Source organism: Blennius ocellaris, assembly GCF_963422515.1.
Source record: "Blennius ocellaris genome assembly, chromosome: 3".
NCBI lineage: Eukaryota > Metazoa > Chordata > Actinopteri > Blenniiformes > Blenniidae > Blennius > Blennius ocellaris.
Window position 1 is genome coordinate 19,141,714 of NC_137652.1, and position 21,198 is coordinate 19,162,911.

Sequence of the window (21,198 nt, forward strand, 5' to 3'; positions counted from 1 at the left end):
CCCCTCCTCCTCAGCCACCACCCCCTTTCACACCCCCCCCCCTCAACCCATCCTCCCTTTCTCTACCATCCCTCTCCTCACCTTCTTTCTCTTCACTCCTCCAGTCTCCGACCTGAAACCTCCCCATCGCCGGGGAGGACAACCTCACCACTCTCTCTCTCAGCTGCTGAGACCTTATCTCTTCCTCCTACTCTTCCTCCTCCTCCTCCTCCTCTCTCTCCATACCCCCCCCCCCTCTTCCTCCCAGCGGTGTTCTCCTCATTGTCTGTCAGTGGTGGTTGTGGTGGTGGTGAGCGCTGTCCTCTCTTCTCTCTCTCCGACCGCGGGGATGGAGGGATGGGCTTTTGTCGTGAAGTGAAGTGATAGTGGAGTGGTAGCCAGTCCTCCTTTTGATTTCCCTCCTCCGCAGGAGTAAGGGAATGGAGGAGACTTTGCCAGTCCTTCTGCAACCTGCACGGACGCATGCACAAAAGTTTAAAAAAAACACAGGCAGGACACAGCTGTGGGACAAACGAAACAAAACAATTTCTGTATTATTAGTCTGTAAGTTCTTTTTTGGTTGTCTACTTCTGCAACAGCACTATGAATGCACAAATGTGAAGAAATCCTGCAGAATACTTGTGTTTTGGATTATATATTTTTTGAAAATTAATGCAAAAAACTGCATTTTACATCAAAATATTAAGTGAAATTAAAAAATGTTTGCAGGATTGCGCCATAACAAAATGCATCCTGAGCAATATAATTAGAATTGTAGTGACCTCATACCTCAAATATGTACTCTACAGCAGAAAACAGATCATTTGTAATATAGCTGATGTAAGAGAGTATTTCAGTCACTGTTTGCTTACGATGCAGGTACAGAGGGACCGGCAAGGGGATCTGTCTTCAGTCCTCTGCGCCTCTTATTCCTGTGGATGGCATCATACTGCACACACACGCACACACACACACACACACACACACACACACACACACACACACACACACACACACACACACACACACACACACACACACACACACACAGACTTACATTTCCGCACATACACACACCACGCTCATACAGATAATCAGAAATACGTCACACAAGTGTTGGCCCTTTTTGTCTTTTTTTCCACAAGATGCTTATTTTTGACACCAAAGGAAATGTGGGCTTGTTTGCGCCTCAGACCACCAGGGTAAAGATTTGGGTCGAGCATTTCAGCATCCTCTTTGTCTTTGTCTTGTTTGCTCCTCTTCTGAACCTCAGTTCGTTCCTGTTCTGTCTGTCCTCTCTTTTCTTCTTCTTCTTCTTCTTCTTCTTCTTCTTCTTCTTCTTCTTCTTCTTCCTCTTCCTCTTCCTCTTCCTCTTCCTCTTCCTCTTCCTCTTCCTCTTCCTCTTCCTCTTCCTCTTCCTCTTCTTCTTCTTCTTCTTCTTCTTCTTCTTCTTCTTCGTCTTCTTCTTCTTCTTCTTCTTCTTCTTCTTCTTCTTCTTCTTCTTCTTCTTCCTCTTCCTCTTCCTCTTCCTCTTCCTCTTCCTCTTCCTCTTCCTCTTCCTCTTCCTCTTCCTCTTCTTCCTCTTCTTCTTCTTCTTCTTCTTCTTCTTCCTGCCATCCAGATTCAACACTATTGTCAAGGTCATTCAATGGTTTTGGAAAAACAAAGCACTGCCTTGATAATTTAAGCATTACATAGAAAAGTAACAGTTTTTGTGGACCTGTGACACATTAACTGAGCCGTCTGGGCCTGTTTACAAAACCTTTGAGCGAAATCGCATTGTTTCAATTCAGAAAAGTTTTACCTTTGTATGACATTTCAAGTGAAATGGCATTGTTAGGATTTGTTTCAGAATGACTTGAAAACATTATTTGTTTACACAGACATGGCAGAAATGCTAAAAACGCTGTCGTTAACATTAACAGTGGCGTGTACACAGACATTCATTTGAACAGACGATAAAGTTGAATTGCTATTACAGGTGATTCTCAATTATAAAACTACCAAGTCCCAGGAGATAATGGACTGGGAGTCATGACACTCTGGAGGCTATCTACTCACACAATTGCAGAGGAACTGTTTACTGTGGCATCAGTGCACATGAGCAATATTGAAATTGTAGAGTTGAAATTAAGAAATTCTGAAGAGCTTTTCAAGTGGACCTCTCAATTCTGAAAAATAGGTCCTGTTTGAATGATAAACTACTCTTGATTTATCCATTTAAAGAGAAGCTCGTCCAAACTATCCCTCATTTCTATTGAATCTGTACGTCAGTGCCCTCTTCACTTCTGACTTTCTCTGTTTTTTCTCAGATTACTTTGTACCTTTACCTCCTTGATCTTCTTGCTAAATGTTTATCCAAACTCATGCTTCTTCAGTCCTCCTGCCTCTTCATTGGCTCGTCCATCAGCGATCAGGACCCAACCTCATTCCTTTCATCACACCCTCTGTCCATCTCAGCCCACTCTGTCTCTACTCTACCTCTCGGTTCTGTTCTTTTTTGTTTCCTTCAGATTGTCAACCTATCCTAGCAGTGCCCCTCCCCCCCCCATCACATACTTCAGCCATCAAAACCTTCCAGTGTTCATTGACACAATTCCCCAAAGTAAAAGGACCTTTTTGAGATCGGAAAGACCTCGTGAATAGAGAGGGGAAGGTTCAACACTGCGATCGGACAGAGTTCTTGATCTTTTTTATGGAGGACACTGGGGCTGTCCCATAAAAAAAAAAAAAAGATAACTTCGTATGGTTCCAGCACCTTGTTCTTGAACTGACCTCTAGACCTATGTCAGTGTTGTTTTTAGTCCTCGTCTTTATCTCTTGTTGTGTTTTGTAATTTATAGCCTCTCTTTCTTCTCTTCACAATCTATTTACACAAACACACACACACTTTTGATTCCTTCTCGACTCTTTCAGTGTTTTCACAGTCCTCCTCTTCCTCCTCCTCTTCCTCTTCTTCATTCTTGCCCTCCCCTTTTTATCTGTATCTACATCTCATGACCGAGCTTAGATTCACCCACTTTAGCTCTAATAATTGCTGTCCCCCCCCACCCTTTGATAGACCCCTCTCCCCTTACCCTGCAGTGCCACAACTACACATTGTAGTTGATCCAAAATAAAAAATAAAACAGAGCATCAGCCATCTCTTTTTGATCTTCTCTATGATTTTTTTTCTTCTTTCAGGGAATGCCACAACTCTAATCCTCTCTAACTCTGACACCCCCCCTTAAGACACTGCACCCGTTTGGCATTGAGAGAGATCTTGACCTGATTTGAAGTGCTACCATTGCTGTCTAATTCGACATTAAGGGATCCAGAAATGTTTCAACAAAAAAAAAGAATGCATAGAGTGAAAAAGAAAAAATAAGAAACTAATGTTAGTCAGTAGGATCAATCCAGTTGGATTGAGGATACTCTCTTTGCGCGGATGCACGGCTGCTTGTATTGTAAAAGTGGATTTTGAGGGGAGCTGGGGGGGTCAGTGGGCTGGGCAGGTGGGAAAAGATGGGGAGGGTTAGATAACGGGAGTGAAGTAAAGGCATGCTGCATGCTCTGTGTCTTGGGTTTTATCTCTGGGGGTGTTGTTGCATGCGATCCTCGAACTCTCTGTCGCATGGCTCTGGGCGACATCGAGCTTGTCTGCCTGCTGCCTGCTGAGCGCTGTGGATGTTGGCCGATGCCCTTAGTGTGCCACGCGTGGTCCCGGGCATGCCCGACACTCGCACACACTCAGGAACACGACGAGCATGCACACGAACCCACCGCCATCGTACGTCCGTGCTTGCCATCACTTGATTGCCCAACGCTCATGTTCGTAGGTAAGTCTGATGGATGTCTGCCAGACAGGATAAGAACAGCAAGCGAGCCCGAGCTTGGCCCCTGGCTTGTTTTGTTCTATCTATCTGCGGCTTTTTTTCCATCAGTCTTACCTGGTATAGACATGTAAAAGACAGGGAACCTCCCTACAGGTAGGGGGAGCTCTATAGCAGATGCCTCAGTGAAATCAAAGCAGAGCAGTCTCCTGAAAAATAGCAGAATTACACCAGTGATACTGTTATTGTTCTCCAGTCTCCAGGGGACTCCAATTAAGCGCTCTTAATTGCAGTCTGTGCAAATAATTGTGTGTTGGTGGGTGGGGGAGGGGCATTGGGATGGAAGGTTGGGGGTGGGTCGGTGTATGTGTACTGTTATATCTGTGTAACAACAGAGATGTGTAAATGCACCGATGCATTCACACATTTAGGGAACATGGGCACAGGTTGGGTCGGAGGCCATTTTGCCTCCGATTGTTCTTCCTTGTGGTTCTTGGCTCTCACAGTTGCTTAGCAGCAGATGGCCCTCATTGGATAGCTGTGCTGTCTCATAGAGTATCACTGGGAAAAAAAATTTAACAGGAGACACGGGACCTCACCAGTTCAGATTTATTTGGTCACACTGGGAGCTGACTTACCAGCAGACTTCACTTATCTTGTCCACAGCTACTTTGTGCAGAGGACTTTGTAAATTTTCTTGACTTTACACCTGGTCATCCTCTTCTTAGCTCTAATTTGTCCTGTTGATTTAAAAAATAATAAAAAAATAAATAAAAAAAAACCTGGGCAAATCCCTTGTCCACGTGTAATTGGCTATTGTCTATGGAGCTCTCTCAACCCTCTCCTCCCAAGCCCCTCACCCCCTCACCCCTCACCCCAGAGGTTCAGGCTCATCAGTCTTTTGCCCAGACACGTCCCTCTCTCATCCTCTCATCCCGACTGGTTCTCCACAGAGGCTCCTGCGCATGGATCTGCCAGTCGCTGACGACAACACGGTGCATTTTAACTCCACCCTCATGGCTCTGATCCGGACAGCACTGGATATAAAGATCGCCAAGGGTACGATCCTGAAGTACGATCAGTTCAGCATGCCCTGGCAGTCAAACCTTTCCAAGGAAACAGTCATTTCTATATGAAGACAGTGGAATTACCCAGAGTCTTCAGTTGCTGATGATGCTTTTAGTTTCCTCATAAGAATATTTCGGCTTTCTTCTTTTCGGACAAGTACGTTTTTGACATATACCTTTGACATGTTTTGACAGTCTTCTTCTATCGTCATCATGAACCCTGTCAAAGGTATGTTTCAAAAACCTACTTGTCTGAAAAGAAGAAAGCAAAAAATACTTTTCCCCAGTGATGGATTTTGCCCAAATAGGCAACTTTTGGTCTGATTCACTAACATCCTGTAAAAAGTGTTCTGAATCACTCATCGGATGGTTGATTAAAAATAATATGAGGTTTGTATTTATTAGACCCTGTTTTGCAAAAGAACGATTTGCTGGAAAAGGTTTTGTTTTAAGTTTGCTATGAAGTGCTGAGCCCCTAAAAGCACAAAATGAAATCAAGTTGGACATGTTGGGGGAGGAATTTATCAAATATATTTGGGTGTTAGCATAAAAAAAGTTAGACTTTGTCTAAAATGAAAAATAACATAAATAGGGTTGATGATTATGAAGTCTTGAAACTGTGGGAAGATAAAGAGAACCAGGAAAGACAGAAATAAACTTATGAATGGGTGCAACACAGAAAATAAATGCTAATAAATAAGTCGTGGGGGGGCAGCTTTGGAAATCCCTGATGACTGCATTGATTTGCACATCTTTTCTGAAAATTTCTAAAACAGATGCAATAATAAAGAATGCAAACGTTTACACATGTCGGGGGGTGGGGGGCTTGTTGGGTTTTTGCTTTTGCTGATTTCTACAAAGGGTTCACCGTTAAAAAAACATATATTATTGACAATTTTATAAACAAGCTTTATTATTGAACATTTTATAAACACAAGCCTTTTCAAACTGAATATACTGTAATTGTAATAATGGCAAGATAAACGCTTCAATGTAAAACCAGAAGCGTAGCAGTTCCAACTGTTATCAGATATTTCAGGCCCGTTTACACAAAGACTTGAATCTTTGTGTAAACGTGAAAATAGTTTGTACTGATTCCTTGTCTGACCTTATACTAACCTCGAGTTGCCTTTTGAAGGAATACATGCATTTATTTGTACATTTCATACTTGCCTGTAGAGAAGAGTTTATTACAGTCTCATATAAAATTAAAATCAGCAATATTGATAATAATATTAAAGCAAACTGTTCTGGTATCGGAATAGTATCGTTATCGGCTGATATCCATATTCGGATATCGGAATCGGATCGGATCGGATGTGAAAAAACATAGATCGGTGCATCCCAAGTCTACATGGCAATGCTTTAAAAACGTCCGTTTACTCAAACGTGTTATTGTTAGTTTTTATAATGAAACCATGAAACATGCACACACAGAGCAATGCACAATAACGATGACGAGTAAACAGACGTTGATATGACCAGACAACAAAGTTGGACTGCTATTATGAATGATGAAGTTGAATTGCTATTACAGGTGACTCTCAAATATAAAACTACCAAGTTCCAGTAGAATATGGACAAAGAATCATGATACTCTGGAGGCAAACGTTGTTATTGTCCATCTACTAGCGTAAGTGCAGAAGAACTATTTACTATGACTGTGGAGTGCACGCAAAATGTCAGTGTTCAGAAAAGTTTTATTTCGTCCCGTTTCTACAGAGTTGGACGCTTTTCAAAAAGTTTCACCTTCGGAGCCATTACCAAAAGGTTGCAATTTTTAGTGTCTTCGAGGACTGTTGTCATGTGTGATGTCAACAGTGTTCGATTTCATTTGAAAACGTTGTTGTGTAAACGGGACCTCAACTTAACCTGGACCTGGCATGGGAGGATTTTTGTTTTAAATGCTAGTAGATCTCAACAGTTATTAACAATAAAATACAGCACTTAACCCAAAGTACGACTTGGTCACTGTTGGAGCTGTAGCAGTTTGGTTTAAACTCTGACGATGAGTCCTCCAATACCTAGAAATCCCCTGTTTGAGGGGTTTTTTTTACAGTGATGGGTGAATTCTATTTCAGTGTTGTATAATATATCAAAATGTCTGACATTTGATACACTAACTAATTTTTTTTTCTTTTTTTTTTTTGGAATGAATGTGTACACGTGTGACTGGATGAATTTTGGGAATTCGTGTCATTGTTTCTTCTCTTTTGCGTCTGTACCCTCTTGGTCTGTGGATTGGTTGCGTATATTTGGATGCAATGCATTTGGTGTGTGTGTGTATGTGTGTGTGTGTGTGTGCGTGCGTGTGCGTGTGTGTGAACACTGGGCACTGGGCGACCCAGGTGGTGCAGACAAGCACCAGATGGATGCCGAGTTAAGAAAGGAGATGATGGCCATTTGGCCCAACCTGTCACAGAAAACACTGGACTTGCTGGTCACGCCACACAAGGGTAAGTTACAGGGAAGCAGCGCATAGTGGTGTGTGTGTGTGTCCGATCACCAACTCACCAAGAGGACAGCTTCTACCAGCCAGTGTCATTCACTGCTTTGCATCCCCTGATCAGACTACATGATCAAAACATAAAATTCCATACATACACACACACACACACACATTCAACACAATTTATTAGATCTTCAAAATTACACATCAGGATTCATGATACATAGATGTACAAGTTTATGAGGGAACACTGCAACATTTTACAAACCCCAGACCTATTACTATAGTTAAAAATTCATCGTAACTTCCAGCACATTGTAACATTACCCACTATTACTTGATCAATACTTACTGATAATTAGGATATAGAACTAAGTGCTCCGAGTGCATCACTAATAAGAAGTAACAAGCAACTAAGGAAAGTAACGCATGTATTACTTTTAATTCTAATTTTCAATTAGTTATATTATTGTTATTTTGAACTGTATTTTCTACATATTTTCCATATGGAATCATTCGTGATATCGGAGTTTGAGAAACCTTGAAGAAAAACAATAAAAGTTGATTTGTTGGATTTACCTCAAACGGCACACTTTTCATCAAATTTGAGCACTTTTAAAATCGATAAGCTAAAATAGCTTTGTCTCATTTATTTTCAGGTGAACATCCCATGTGTGAATACAGTAATATGATATGCAAACATATAGATCCCCGAACATATAGATCTCCGCAGCAGAAACACAGCCACACTGTTTACCTCTACACGCATTCAGCCAGTCTCGATATCAGGGGGTGCCAACTATAGAAGATCCTCTATAGAAGTCTTTTCACTACAGGAAGAACTTAAGTTTTAAACTAGCAAGATAGGTGTTGTTAGTTTTAAGTGATGTTTATTGGATGACTATTTTCTGGTAAATCTGACATTAAACTAAATGCAATGATTTTTTTTTTCAGCTAAATGCTATTATCCTGCATGTTTACCAATACCTTGTAGTCGTTTGGCTAAATGCATGGCAGGAAACCAGCTATAAGATCTGTATTTTCATGTCTTATAGCGTTGTATTACTATAAAAGAATAAGATATGTCTTGTCATATCTTATGACACAGTAATAATTCTGAGTCGTAGTAGCCATGACACTTTGAAAATGGTGCCGTTCATTCACAAAGATCATCCACGACACTTTTGATTTATTCGACATTCAAAACAAAGCTCAATATTTTTCTGATTTTAAATGTTTTATGTCCCATCCAAACTCCAGGGATGTACGTCTGGAGTTTTTAGAAAAAAATTGAGCTCCTGTTTTCCAGGGATCATTTGACTGAGGCGTCCATGATTTTCTTAGTGAGGTGGCTACCCAGTTCGTAAATGGATTTTCGGTCAGAAAACACAATACACTGAAGTCTATATATGATAGGATGATAGCAAAGTGATACGAATATGTTATATCTGATTTAAATAAAGCATCTGCCTGTGAAAAGACTATCAGCTATGTTATGTTAACAACTGTACAGTGGTGTATTATTGTATTTGTGTGTTGCACATCAGCATGTGGGGCCTGTTCGGCTTCAGTTTACCAAGAATGCTTCTACTGTAACGTATATATAACAAGCACTGAGACCTGAGGTGAGAGAGCCGTGATGCTCCCTACTGTATTGCTAGCACTAAAATAGTGACATAGAATATGGGTTTATTGAAGCAATGGATACATTTAAAGCTGAATGGACCTTTATAACTGGTGAATTAAATTTTAAACTGCAGGTGATGTAGCACTGGACCACCAAACACCTCGAGACGGTGTGTAAACCCTTTATCGTCATAGAAAAGGAAATGTATTTCACATATAGTGTGTTATGAGTTTCCTTCAACTTAAAAAAAAAAAAAAAGTATAATTGTACAGTCTGTGGCGGCAGTGTGTCATCTAATTTCACTATGATAAGAATTGGGTCCCTCGCGAAAAATATTGGTAATCATTGATTGAACTTGATTGAACCTCTCCCTACCATCAAAGTTCTCCTAGGAATTCCTTTTTGAAGCTATGAACAGTATCTCCATGGACTGAGAAGTGGAGCCCCACCTGCTGGTGTGATCTGCATGCCACTGTGTACTTCTCTTGTTGGTGTGTATCTGTGTCTTGTCCCCCACTCCCATCCCCTCCCCCACGGCTCAGGGTCCCATCTCGCTCGGGTCTAATCTTGCAGGGTAACTTGTCATTTTGTCAGCAGCCACAGACTTGACGGTGGGCAAAATCTACGCTGCCATGATGATCATGGAGTACTATCGGCAGAGCAAGACGAAAAAGCTGCAGGCACTGCGAGAGGAACAGGTAGACTCCACCCCAGAGACTCCCCGAACGCAGGAAAGACCCCATCAAAATACTCTGCTCTTCCTTCGTTCCCGGTCCTTTCATTTTTTTCTTACTTAATAGCACTTTCACTTGCTACTTGGGCCGTGTGGATTTAAACGCATAAGAACCAATTCTTATACATTTAAATCCGATAAAGACTTCTCGCTCTACTGCTAAACAAACCTTTTCTACCTTTTGGCCTCTTGCATTCCCTCTTTTTAGCATGATTCCTGAAAACTGCATTGTCCTTTCGAACTTTTATGCCCAGACATCTTCCTTTGCCTTGCTTGCTAAGATGGTCTCTGGCCACTCTTCTTGTTTGATCTGGTGAAAAAGATTTCCCTCTCTCCCCTGCTCTAAGTTTTTTTTGTCTTTACCTTGGCTTTCTTGAACTTGGTTCAACTACAGGTTTTGTTGTTGATGATGTTTTTAACAACAACGTTGACGATACCACATGGCCTTACCTTTCGTTCCGTGTCAGTGCTCTTCCCCCTTCCTGTTGACGAATGCCTTTGAGATGCACTCGCTCCCGCTGTCTCTGTACTTTCAGGCCACATGGTGGAAACACGTGTGGAAACATCTCTCCATTCATGTAATAGTTCCTCCTCAACCATTGATTTGATACATCTGACAGAGTCCAAGTTCATCATCCTCGAGGGTATTGATGAATGGAGAGCATGTTAGTCCTTTTGAACTGTACGCCATTGCAGATGCATTATGCGATTGTATGTTCCTGAATGCAGCAATCCCACTGGACTGAACGGACAGTTCCACACAGGCTCTTTCAACATCAGCAGTGTACAAGGACTTTAACCAGTCTGTGTGTCTGTCGGTCTGTCCTGTCATCATGTCTCATTTCATTCCACTTCTCTTCCTCTCTAGTCTTGGTTGGTGTGACTTTAAAGGAAGAATCCACACAAAGACAAAGCAACACTTGATAAAAAGGTCTTTACCAGTTTGGTTTTGTTCAAGAAATCATACTTGTTATATCATGCCATATTATGTATATTGTAGTCACACCCAGAAGGTTTCTGTCAACAACTTCAAATTGGTTTATCAAAGGTAACAATTAAATGGTGCAACAAGCCTGCATTCGGCGCTGACTAACTTTGGATGAATTGTAATTGGTGAGGTTCATGGTTTCAATATCGTTTGTCACTGTTCCTACTGAGCAAGAGTAGGCAACCAATCAATCTGGTCATTTAACTGGCCCGGTCCGATTGAGATCAAATTGGGCTGTTTGAAATCTAACCTATGATGACATTGACATCTTTGCACGAGAGCTTTAGAACTGTGCAGAAATGTAGAGATAGTATGCATACCACAGCACAGTAATTACAAGTTGATGTATCGTTGGATATTCCAATTTTGTTATCAAATGTTTGAAATGTTTAATGAATATATTTATAGAAAACAAAAAAATGCTATAGCATCTATATGTTTGGGCCATTATACTGCTGATTCCATTTTATTCATCAGTCTTCCACAAGAATCCAACAGCAGCACAATTTGTTATATTAAAACCAGCTGCCTCCATTTGAGCTATATAGAAGGTCTTTTCTGTCAATAGGTGGCGGTGTTGTACTTTGTCCACTGCTTTTTGTTCAGTTGAATAAGTCAGTGATCCAGGAAGTTTAACTTGACCTAGCTTGCTATATTAACACATTTTACCAACAAGCATACACAATACATGAAACTATAAACTAAAATGACACTCAATGTGTTTTGGGAATCAATACATGTTTAACAAATGTAACTCTAGTTTTTCTAATCTTTTCTTGGACCCTTCACTTTACTGGGTGTTCTTAATTTAAAAAAACAAAATCACAATTTTAGATAGACGATGCTGAACTAATGCCTAAAGAGTGATAGGGTGGATTCTTTCTTTAAAGCCTGATTTGTTGGGAATGTTTCTCTTTCCATTCAATCGTCTAGCTTTTGTGGATTCGTCAAGCCGAGCCTCAACTATGTGTTTCAGTTTGAGTTGTTTTTGTGTTTTTTCGTTTTGTCTTGTTTTACATTGTTCTTGTTTCTTCACTCGAAGCGTGTCGCCTGTCGTCCCTCGTGCCAGTCTGCCACGCCGTCTCTGTCGTTTTGATGCTCTCTGTTTATCCCTCCAGGAAGAGACGGGACCTTGACCTGTCAAGATCTCCCTGTTTGGTCAATCCAGGCTGATTGTCACCAAGTTTCTCTAACGGAGACCCATTCTCTCCCGTCTGTGTGTCCATGAACTTGTCTGCTTCCTTGTCTGTCTGCAGTGGTTGTTGGTTGGATGTTGAGTGGAGATCCTTGTGACCAGTAACTCACTACGTAATCCGTCCACCCTGGACCATTCTTTGATACATGTACCACGACTGAAATAGACTCCATTTGAGCGAGTGTCATTATTAGATGTTAACTGTTTACTCACTCAAAAAAACTGCTGGGTTATAAATATTGTGATTTAGTTTTTCTTGCAAACGTAGTACTGGGTCAACAAGGGACAGACCGAGCTGTGAGGTGATGGAGGAGGGTATTATTACGTTTGACTACCATGTTTGGTCATGTGGCCTATCCCAAATATATGTAATTTGTTGGATAAAGGTCACCAGAAAATAGGCAAGATGAGGAATTATTTACATTATGACTGCTCACTATCTGCTATCACCTCAAAGCAATTGAATCAGGTCAACTGAACTTGGTCTTGGAAGACATGGACAAATGAGAATACGCATGAATATACATACTCACACATAGATAGTTTGAAGACTGTGTAAATAACCATTAGTTCTTAAGCAGCCAATGTTTTGTCATGGTTTACCCCAATGATGATTCACTCCTTCAGGTAGCATCATTGAGTTGGTTATTGGGTTTTTCCCATTTCTATGTCAAACACACCAAACGAGAACTCAACAACAAAAAACTGCATTGAGGTTGTTAAACCCAGCATTTTTAGAGTGTCTCTTCCTCATTCATTCATCCTATAATGGGGTTGTTTTTTTTATCATGAATTGTCGGGATGCATCGCTGGCTTGGGTGAGTGTCAGAACAGACTGTCCAGAGACAAACTGAAGCCATTTCTCTCTTAGGCACAAGAATTGGCAACTGGTAAGGATTATGCAACTTCTGACTGATTACTTGTGTTGCATGTTCAACAAAGGAAATCCAGGATCATAGTCAATAGTGAAATTGATTGTCTTTGTGTCCTTTCGGGCAGCTTTTTAGCCATGTCGGGGGAAAAATTCTGATAGAAAAGCGAACTGTCCAGCAGATCAGCCTTTGTTTCAGTTTGTTTCTGAGCAGGTCTTGTCCGCATTTAGCTCCCAGCCTTTAGCTTCCAGGCTGTGGAGGGAAATGACACAAGCTGTTAGAGTCATGGACCATCGCCACTCCTGGGAGAGCTTTGTTACGCAGGATCCCTGGGGAGGAAATCTGCTTGACATCTGACCGTTGCTTATGGTACAGGCTCAGATGTCTGCTACTGAAGGATACGGCATGTAACTCAAAAAGTCTTGGCAGATAAAGAATCACAGGGCCTGTCAAAATGTAATGTTTTTTCTTTAGTCATATGTCCAGTTATTGATGTGTTTCATGAGTTTCTAGTCCAAGACCTGTGATTTACGAGCAATCTTACCTCATATTGCTAAGGTGAAAGTTTCCCTGTGACACGGTTTGGAGATTAGCTTTGCCTCCCTGAATCGATAATAGGGTTATAACTAAACAATGAACTTTCATAGCACAAGTTCAGGGTGGCAAGCAAACTCCAGATCAGTTGGTCTGTCAGGGTCTTTACCTTGGATACCCACAGCCATGTGCTTGCCGATGGCGCCCCCATGTGGGTGCATGCTGCGAGTGCATCCTGTGTTTGTGTTCTGTGTCTGCCCCTCCATGTGTGCCTGATGCAAGCCTGCAGGCCATGTCGTGTATCTCACACAGAACCGAACGCCATTAATGTTTCAGCGCATGGAGCCGCCCTCTGAGGGAGGCGGCACGGAGGGCCAGGGGGGGCAGGGGCAGAATGGCCTCCCCAGCACGCAGCCGGAAAACGTCAATAGCATGTGAGTAATTCTGAGACAGGTGCGACTTCATGTTCCACAGAATGCACGCAATATTAGAACCGTGTGTTTATTTTCCTCCGATATCTGCTGCACAACAAACTTAATGCAATCAGGGGGAACGTTTGAAACTGCAACAGACACCCAAACACCCTGAGAAGTCCCTTCATCTATCTTTTTGTAATTGTGCAAGTTGTGGTGGGATAGACTCAAAGGTCTACAATGGTAAAAAAAAATGGGGTCCCTCTTGAAAAAGATAGAATAGAGTGGCATAGAGGGAACCACTGCTCAATGCCACTTTATCCAGTTCAGGGTCACTGGTGCCATAACAGAAAGGCTGGAATTTGAACCAACAGCAAGGGTGCTAACCCTGCAGCCCTCGTCACGGCCCTTTATAGTACAAAGTGAACACACTTTATATGAAGAAATAACAGATTACAAAACTACACTTTTGACCAACTGAACCAGGTCTCAAGTCAAAACACTGTGTTTCCCTATGTTGGGAATTGTTCTATAACAAAAGTCAACTTGGGTGTACCTCAGTGCGTCCTCAGTTTTAGCCCTGATATTATGGATTGAAAAGTGCCTCGTTACTTTTGTGACTTTGTAATCCTGTGTGTGTGTGTGTGTGCACTCGCCAGTCCTCCTGAGGGTGGCATGACTGAGAGCCAGTCGTGGGTGACGGCCAAAGCCCAGGAAATGTTCCAAAAGACGGGCAACTGGAGCCCCGACAGACCCTACCCCGACGACCTCCATGAAAATCGCCACAACCCGCAGGTACGATGAGCCTGAGTGCACACGCCATCACCGCGGTGACGAGGCAGTCTGCCTTCAACCTCTTGGGTTACACGGCAGTGTGGCGAATACCGAGAATATCGTCTGTTGCGCTGTGTCTCTGGAGAGTCTTCCACCTGCAACATAATAACATGAAGAGTAGAAAGTTACGGAATCCAATGTGAAGTCGTAAATGTTTCGATTTCCATCACAGGGACAGTTGTGCAGCCGAGTAGAAACTCCCTGGTTTTCTTTGATCCAATGTCCGATCGGTGAAACAGCTTGAACGGACCTCGCCGTCCTGTTTGACTTCTCCGATACACTCGATGTTGAATCTTCTGCTCCAGCCGACAGGACTCACCGTGTCTCTTTCTCTGTCCCCAAGAGCCTTCCTTTCTTTTGCCTTCTCTCTTCATCTTCCTCCTCCAGATTTCTTGTTAATTCTCTTTAAGTCTCGCCATCTTCCTCTTCCTTGGTTTCCTCTTGTCTGCTCTACAACCTCCTCTCCAGTCGGTGTTTTGGTTTTTGTGATGTGCACCTTCTGCACCTTCTCCTCCTCACTGCCTCTTACCTTCGCTTGTCTGTTGGGACGCCCCTACTCCCCCTGCGCCTCATCTCTCTATTTGACCCCAAGATTACAAAACAAGTCTATTTGCACCCATGCAACATTCTCTTTAGGGAAGAAGATGCTTTAACATCTTTTTAATAAATGTTTTGAATCTTCCAGTTTGCTGCCTGGTGCTACAAAGTCAAATTTTAGTGATTACAAGTCATTTGGTTTTTTTTCTTTTTCTTTTCCGATCATATAATGCAGAATATAGTGTTTATGAACATCCACTGTATTTAACATCTACCCCATCTGAATATACAATGGCATATTAGAACATTTGTTTAAAAAAAATCATAAACATAATCCAATTTTATCTGTATTCCACATATTCCTCTGACTGGCTTTTACTTTTTCTTCCCACACTTGCTCACAAATATACATCCTTGTCACATGATCAAAACTGGCTCATTTATTGGTTTAACCCCTATTAGGGCAATTCAGGTTTACTGTGAAAAGATTGCAAGCGATTGTAACAGTAAAATCATCAAATTACATCAATGATGGTTGAAGTTCATGGTATTTTACGTAAAGTCTATATAGTTGAATCAATATCTGCATTATTACTAATGATCAAGCTGCTGCATTCATGCTTACTTACCATAATACCATACCATTGTAGTGGCTCCCTGAAGCTTTCACTAAATTACATAGAAACATTTGATCTTATTTGCATTTTATTTACACACCAGAGTAATTTTCAAAATTACTTTGAGCTCTTTGATTTAAAAAAACGCATTAAAAAATGTTTAAAGGAATTTCCCCTCTGGGGTCAATACAGTATTTCTATTCTATTCTATTCTATTCTAAAATGTCAAAATTGAAGTACAAAAGACAGTTGAAAATGTAATGAATTAATTTCCATCCTAAATTGTAATTTAAACCTTACAAATGCCACATAAGATACAGGTTTTGTACATGTTTCAAAACTACTGTATGTATGAAACTTTAGAAGTGGTGTCAGCCTCATCTTAAATTTAAAAGTGTTTTGCAGCTCCAGGTAAATTTGATTTGTTGGAAAATCACAAAATGGTCATAGAGGTTGCAGACCCCTGTTATGTTTGATACATATGTATGATATGTACTATAGCAATAGTAATAATGTGTTGGTGTGCAAATTTGGCTACATATATGTGGATTTGTAAAACTGACAGGAACACCATCACCAAAGAGAAACATTAAAATGAAGCATGAAAAAAAATGATGAGAGGGAAAAAAAAGAGTTATGTCTGAACAAAGTTGAAAATAAAATTTGACTTTGGTACTTTTAGACCAGTTAAATCAAAATAAATTCTAAGTGTATGCTCCAGTCAGAATTCAGGTAAAAATTATCAATATCAGGAATCGAGCATCATGCCTTAAGATATTTGCTTTCAAATGAATTCCCAAAAATAAAGTTCAAGCGATCAGAAAAAATGTCCAAACTTCTGGAAATACTGCAAATTTAGCCTTGTCATGTATTAAGAATAAGGTTTCACGTTCACGTTTTTTTTATTGAGTTTATTTGTGTGTGTTTTTCAATAACAATTTCAAAAATATCTTTAAATGAAACTCCAATATGCCATCGTATTAATGTTCTGGATGCCCAGTTATTCTTCCTGAACTAAACAAATAATTGCAACAGCTAATTTATGCAATGTGGTGTTGCATAAATTGACACATTATACATTTACAACTAGAAAGAATATCTTCATGACTTGACTCCATGCCTGTGGATGAGCCCACGCCCTGCCGGGGTCCGCTCCCTCAGCAGACGGTGGTCACGCCCCTCCCCCTTTCATTGTGTTTTACAGACGGTAGAGATGAGGGAGATGGGGCGGGACGGGTACTCCGACACTGAGCCCTATCACCCAATGGATGGGCACGGGCGGACCCTCTCCATGCCCCGCCTCTCGGCAGACAACCAAGTGAGCACCTTCATCCCACTGTCAGCACCATCACCGCCATCGTCCACCCTCCATCACTTTACCTGTTAACAGTGACCAGAGCTGAAGTGAATCCAAAAAGTCCAAGGTTGCATCGTAAACACTTTATCTCATAGTAACGTAGTAATAATAAGCATTGCACGCGCTCTTTTAAATAAATATCTATTTAACGGATTTAATTTTTGCACAAATGAAGAAATCTTTTGACTTGAAGCCTCTCTTTATGCACCATTAGCCTCATTGTTTTCGATCTACTACTACATCTCTTATGGGGAAAAAAAACATAGTGTTGTCATTATTTTAAAAGCCAACTTTCCAACATAAGGAAGCATAAAAGTGTCTCTTTATGATTAAAATATGTCTGATTGCTTTTCTCATTGTAAAGAGGGAAAAAAATGTATGTTTGATATTTCATTTCTAAGCTGTCCTTGTAATTTGACACCAGCCTTGTAATTTTGCGAACTACAGCTGTGTTATGACGAGATAATGTTATGACCATATAAGGAAATTCACAACAAGCCACCCTATTATGGTAACTCTGAAATGAATGCTCTTTCTAAACTAAGGTATTTTTGTTTCAAATTGAACTTCAATGATAATGTAACTTGGCTTTAAAAAACAGCCATGCCAGTATATTTAGTTTTGAGCTTGTTTATATTGAATATATCAAACAAAAACATTATTATTTTTTTACTATAATTTCTGCAATTCCTCAAATGGAAACCGGTTTAAGATGCAACAGAACTAAGCGACTTCTGTAAATTCACTTCCCTCGGTCTCATTCCCCCCCCTTTTGTCTCCCCTCCCTTCCTCCCGCCTCCTCTAACCGCCCCCAACCCTCACTGAGTCACTTTCACCTCCCACGAGCAAGATTAAGAAAATGATCTGGAGGTCGACTTAAGTGTGCTCGATATGTATCCAGATACATATCTAGGAAAACACCTTCCCTGCCCCATCCCCTCTCCCATTTCCATCAAATCCTTGGTGTGTCTGTCCTGTGTAAACTGTGGCCAGAGTTAGCGTTGTGCCTTGGTTACCCAAACCAGCAAGTACCTTGATGCAAAGTGTTCGATGTTTATAGTGGACGAAGTAGGTTTCTGACTCGCGTGTGATCTAAGCAGGGTCAAGAGTGCTAAAGCCAACTGAATGTGTGTGTGTGTGTGTGTATGTGCATGTGTGTGGAGAAAATTAACATTTAAATGTACATTTGACTCTGAATATAAAAGGAACAAAGAAGATGGTTCTCCAGCTTATTAACAGGATCTCAAATAGATTTCCGTTTTTTCACAACAACAATTGAGTGCACAAAACATCGACGGCAACTGTGAAACAAATCCAAGACAATTTTATCAGACAGTCCTCGTCGACTTCGGAATCAAATTTTCCCAAATCAGAAACGATTCCTCACTTTACAAGACAACAAGATCGAACAGAATGTAATTACCTCCTGGGACCAAACCCACTGAGTCTTATCCTTAGTACTTGGACACATTGTCAACAGCCATCTCTCATTTGCTTCCTATTACCCTTGGAATCGGAGCACATCCTGGCATTTCCAGTGACATATCAGGCGTTACAAAATATTGTCTCCCACAAAAGGAGAATTTGATTAAAATCTGTTCCCTCGGGTCCCAGGAGGATAAAACCTACACATTTCGTTACAATCCTATCAGCATTAAGACACATTTGCCACTAATGACTGACTCACTGCGAAGCCTCTGGCTGTAGTTACACACACTCAGACGCACATTCATGCATGGCCATACTCCAACATCTCACCGCATTCAGTCATGTTGCTCTCACTCTGGTGTGTTGGTTTATGAGAGTGTATAAGATGATTGCGGATGTGGAATTTGACACACTTTCTGTCAGTTCCTTACGATGAAAATCGTTACAAAATAACAGTTTGGGGTTGTTTTTTTTTTCTTGTTCTTTTTTGGAGTGCAACATTGTACATAAAGATGGCCGTCGTGCCTCCTTGAAGTGCAGAAAAGTGAAGCCCAAAACATTCTGGATGCTTCGTTATGTCTTGATCCGTTTAGCTTCTTGCAAATATAAGCTATGTGTGTCCAGATTTTACAAATATATGTGACCCCCTTCAAAGCAGCTTAGATTTAAGGTAATATCACACCAATACAGTAGGTGGCACCAGTGATTTACAGTTTCACCAACTGTTTCTGCTTCCCGCCAAGAGCCGGCTGATTTAATAACAGGACAGATTTCAACAAAGAGTCTAATTTTTGCATTGATCATATGATTAAATAAGAAATTGTCATTTTGTCCTTTGTTTAAAAAAAAAAATGCTTTTCCTGAAGCTTCATCAGGATCTGGCGTTTGAGTCACAGAGCGCTGACAGTGCAACAAAAGTTCCTCCACAAATGTCATTGTCACACCAAGATAGTCAAAAGCAGAGCACGACAAAAAGATCTGCGAGATAAGCATGTCACGTAGTTTATTATCAAACTGTGCTGTCAATTTGAATCCTACAACATGAAGCATGTTTGAGATTAGATGCTTTTTGATGTTTTTATGTCCCACTCATGAACACGAACGTCAACTTATATACTGCAAACAGCCACCAGGGGGCAATCTATCTGTTTTGGCTTCATTATCCAGAGCCATTCAAGTCTTTGAAACAACCAGTTATCAGGTGGAACTTCACTAATTGTCACATTTCAGCACATTAAAGATGATTGTTAGCACCTTACCTTCATTTACTTCTAGCTCCGACAATTTAGCTCTGCTGATATAATCAGATACTAATTATAAATAAAGCAAGATAGGATGTGGAAAATATTCTGTGTGTGCGTGTGTGTGTGTGTCTGTGCACTGTTACTTATTGTCGTTCTAACACTGCTCTGCCTTACAGAGAGCTCATGCTGTTTCGGTAAGTGTGTGTGTATGCGTGTGTGTGAGTGTCCATCTTATACTCTCCTTCCTCGCTGGCTGGCACATACTGCTCGCTCTCATGCGTGCGCACTGGCCATCTTTATATTAACTGGGTTCTCCTTCTCTCTCCTCCCTTTCTTTGTACTTATTCACTTCCTCCCTTATACATTCTTCATCACTTTCTTTCCTCTCCTCCTTTTTATCCCTGCATTCCTTCAAAAATGCATCTTGAAACAATCTCATCATCCCCCCTGCTCCCTTCTCCCTTCGCATATTCATGTCATGTTTTCCCCATTTTCCCTATCAATGTATTTGTTTTTTTCTCTTTCTCTGTTCTCTGTCCGGTCCTGGCGGCTATGCTACATCGGGTCTGTGTGTGTGTGTGTGTGTGTGTGTGTGTGTGTGTGTGTGTGTGTGTGTGTGTGTGTGTGTGTGTGTGTGTGTGTGTGTGTGTGTGTGTGTGTGTGTGTGTGTGTGTGTGTGTGTGTGTGTGTGTGTGTGTGTGTGCGTGCGTGCGTGCGTGTGTGCGTGCGTGCGTGCGTGCGTGTGCGTTACACTGCTCTGCTCTACGTATCATCTCTGTGTTTGCCTGCTCTGCAGCGGAGGAGACACAGGCCTCGTGGAAATAACCTCAGTGTATGTACCCTCTCTCTCTCTCTCTCTCTCTCTCTCTCTCTCTCTCTCTCTCTCTCTCTCTCTCTCTCTCTCTCTCTCTCTCTCTCTCTCTCTCTCTCTCTCTCTCTCTTGCTCTCTGTATCTCTTGCTGTCCGTCTTCCCTCTCATCTCGTCCACACCTCTCTCTGTCTTGCTCTTGGCCAATTTTCAAACTGGATCTGAACCATGCTGGAGTTTTGGTGGTGGTTTGTGCCCTCACCACTATGTGCATGTGGGTGGAACTGAAACTTAAGTGTGCTTGCTTTTTTGTTGTTGTTTGTTTTAACCACAAAAAACATGACTCAAGACTAATTTCTTAAAAAATAAATTCAAGTTTTCAGAAAATGTACCTCAAAACTACATTTTGATCATCACAAAAAAACTCTGAATCATGTTTTGACTTAATACATCAATCTTGTGGCAGGAAGTGGTATTACAAGACGATGATAAAATGACAAATTCAGCAACATAACGATGAACTAAACAGGCATCCAAACAAGAACCAATGTGGAGACTGAGAATGATGGACTGGCTACAACACAAAGACACACAGACATATATTTGTTGACCACAGCAGTGCCTCATGGCTCATCTTAGTACATCACAAAACCTTGGCTATTATTTTCTCATTCTTTCATCATCTTGCATCAAGGTTCTTTTAG

At 41.2% G+C, this 21,198-nt stretch overlaps 1 protein-coding gene across 1 annotated transcript in view; it reads left to right on the plus strand.

Moving 5' to 3' along the window:
- cacna1ab (calcium channel, voltage-dependent, P/Q type, alpha 1A subunit, b) overlaps positions 1-21,198 on the plus strand; it is a gene marked incomplete at its 3' end in the record, with an annotated part of 96,926 nt that overhangs the window by 67,326 nt on the left and 8,402 nt on the right. The window contains exons 38-45 of the mRNA XM_080521013.1: positions 4,745-4,850; positions 7,207-7,314; positions 9,529-9,632; positions 13,569-13,690; positions 14,329-14,464; positions 16,862-16,975; positions 19,863-19,880; positions 20,483-20,518. Coding sequence (XP_080377139.1) covers positions 4,745-4,850; positions 7,207-7,314; positions 9,529-9,632; positions 13,569-13,690; positions 14,329-14,464; positions 16,862-16,975; positions 19,863-19,880; positions 20,483-20,518 — 744 coding nt within the window. The remainder of the gene's footprint in view (positions 1-4,744; positions 4,851-7,206; positions 7,315-9,528; positions 9,633-13,568; positions 13,691-14,328; positions 14,465-16,861; positions 16,976-19,862; positions 19,881-20,482; positions 20,519-21,198) is intronic.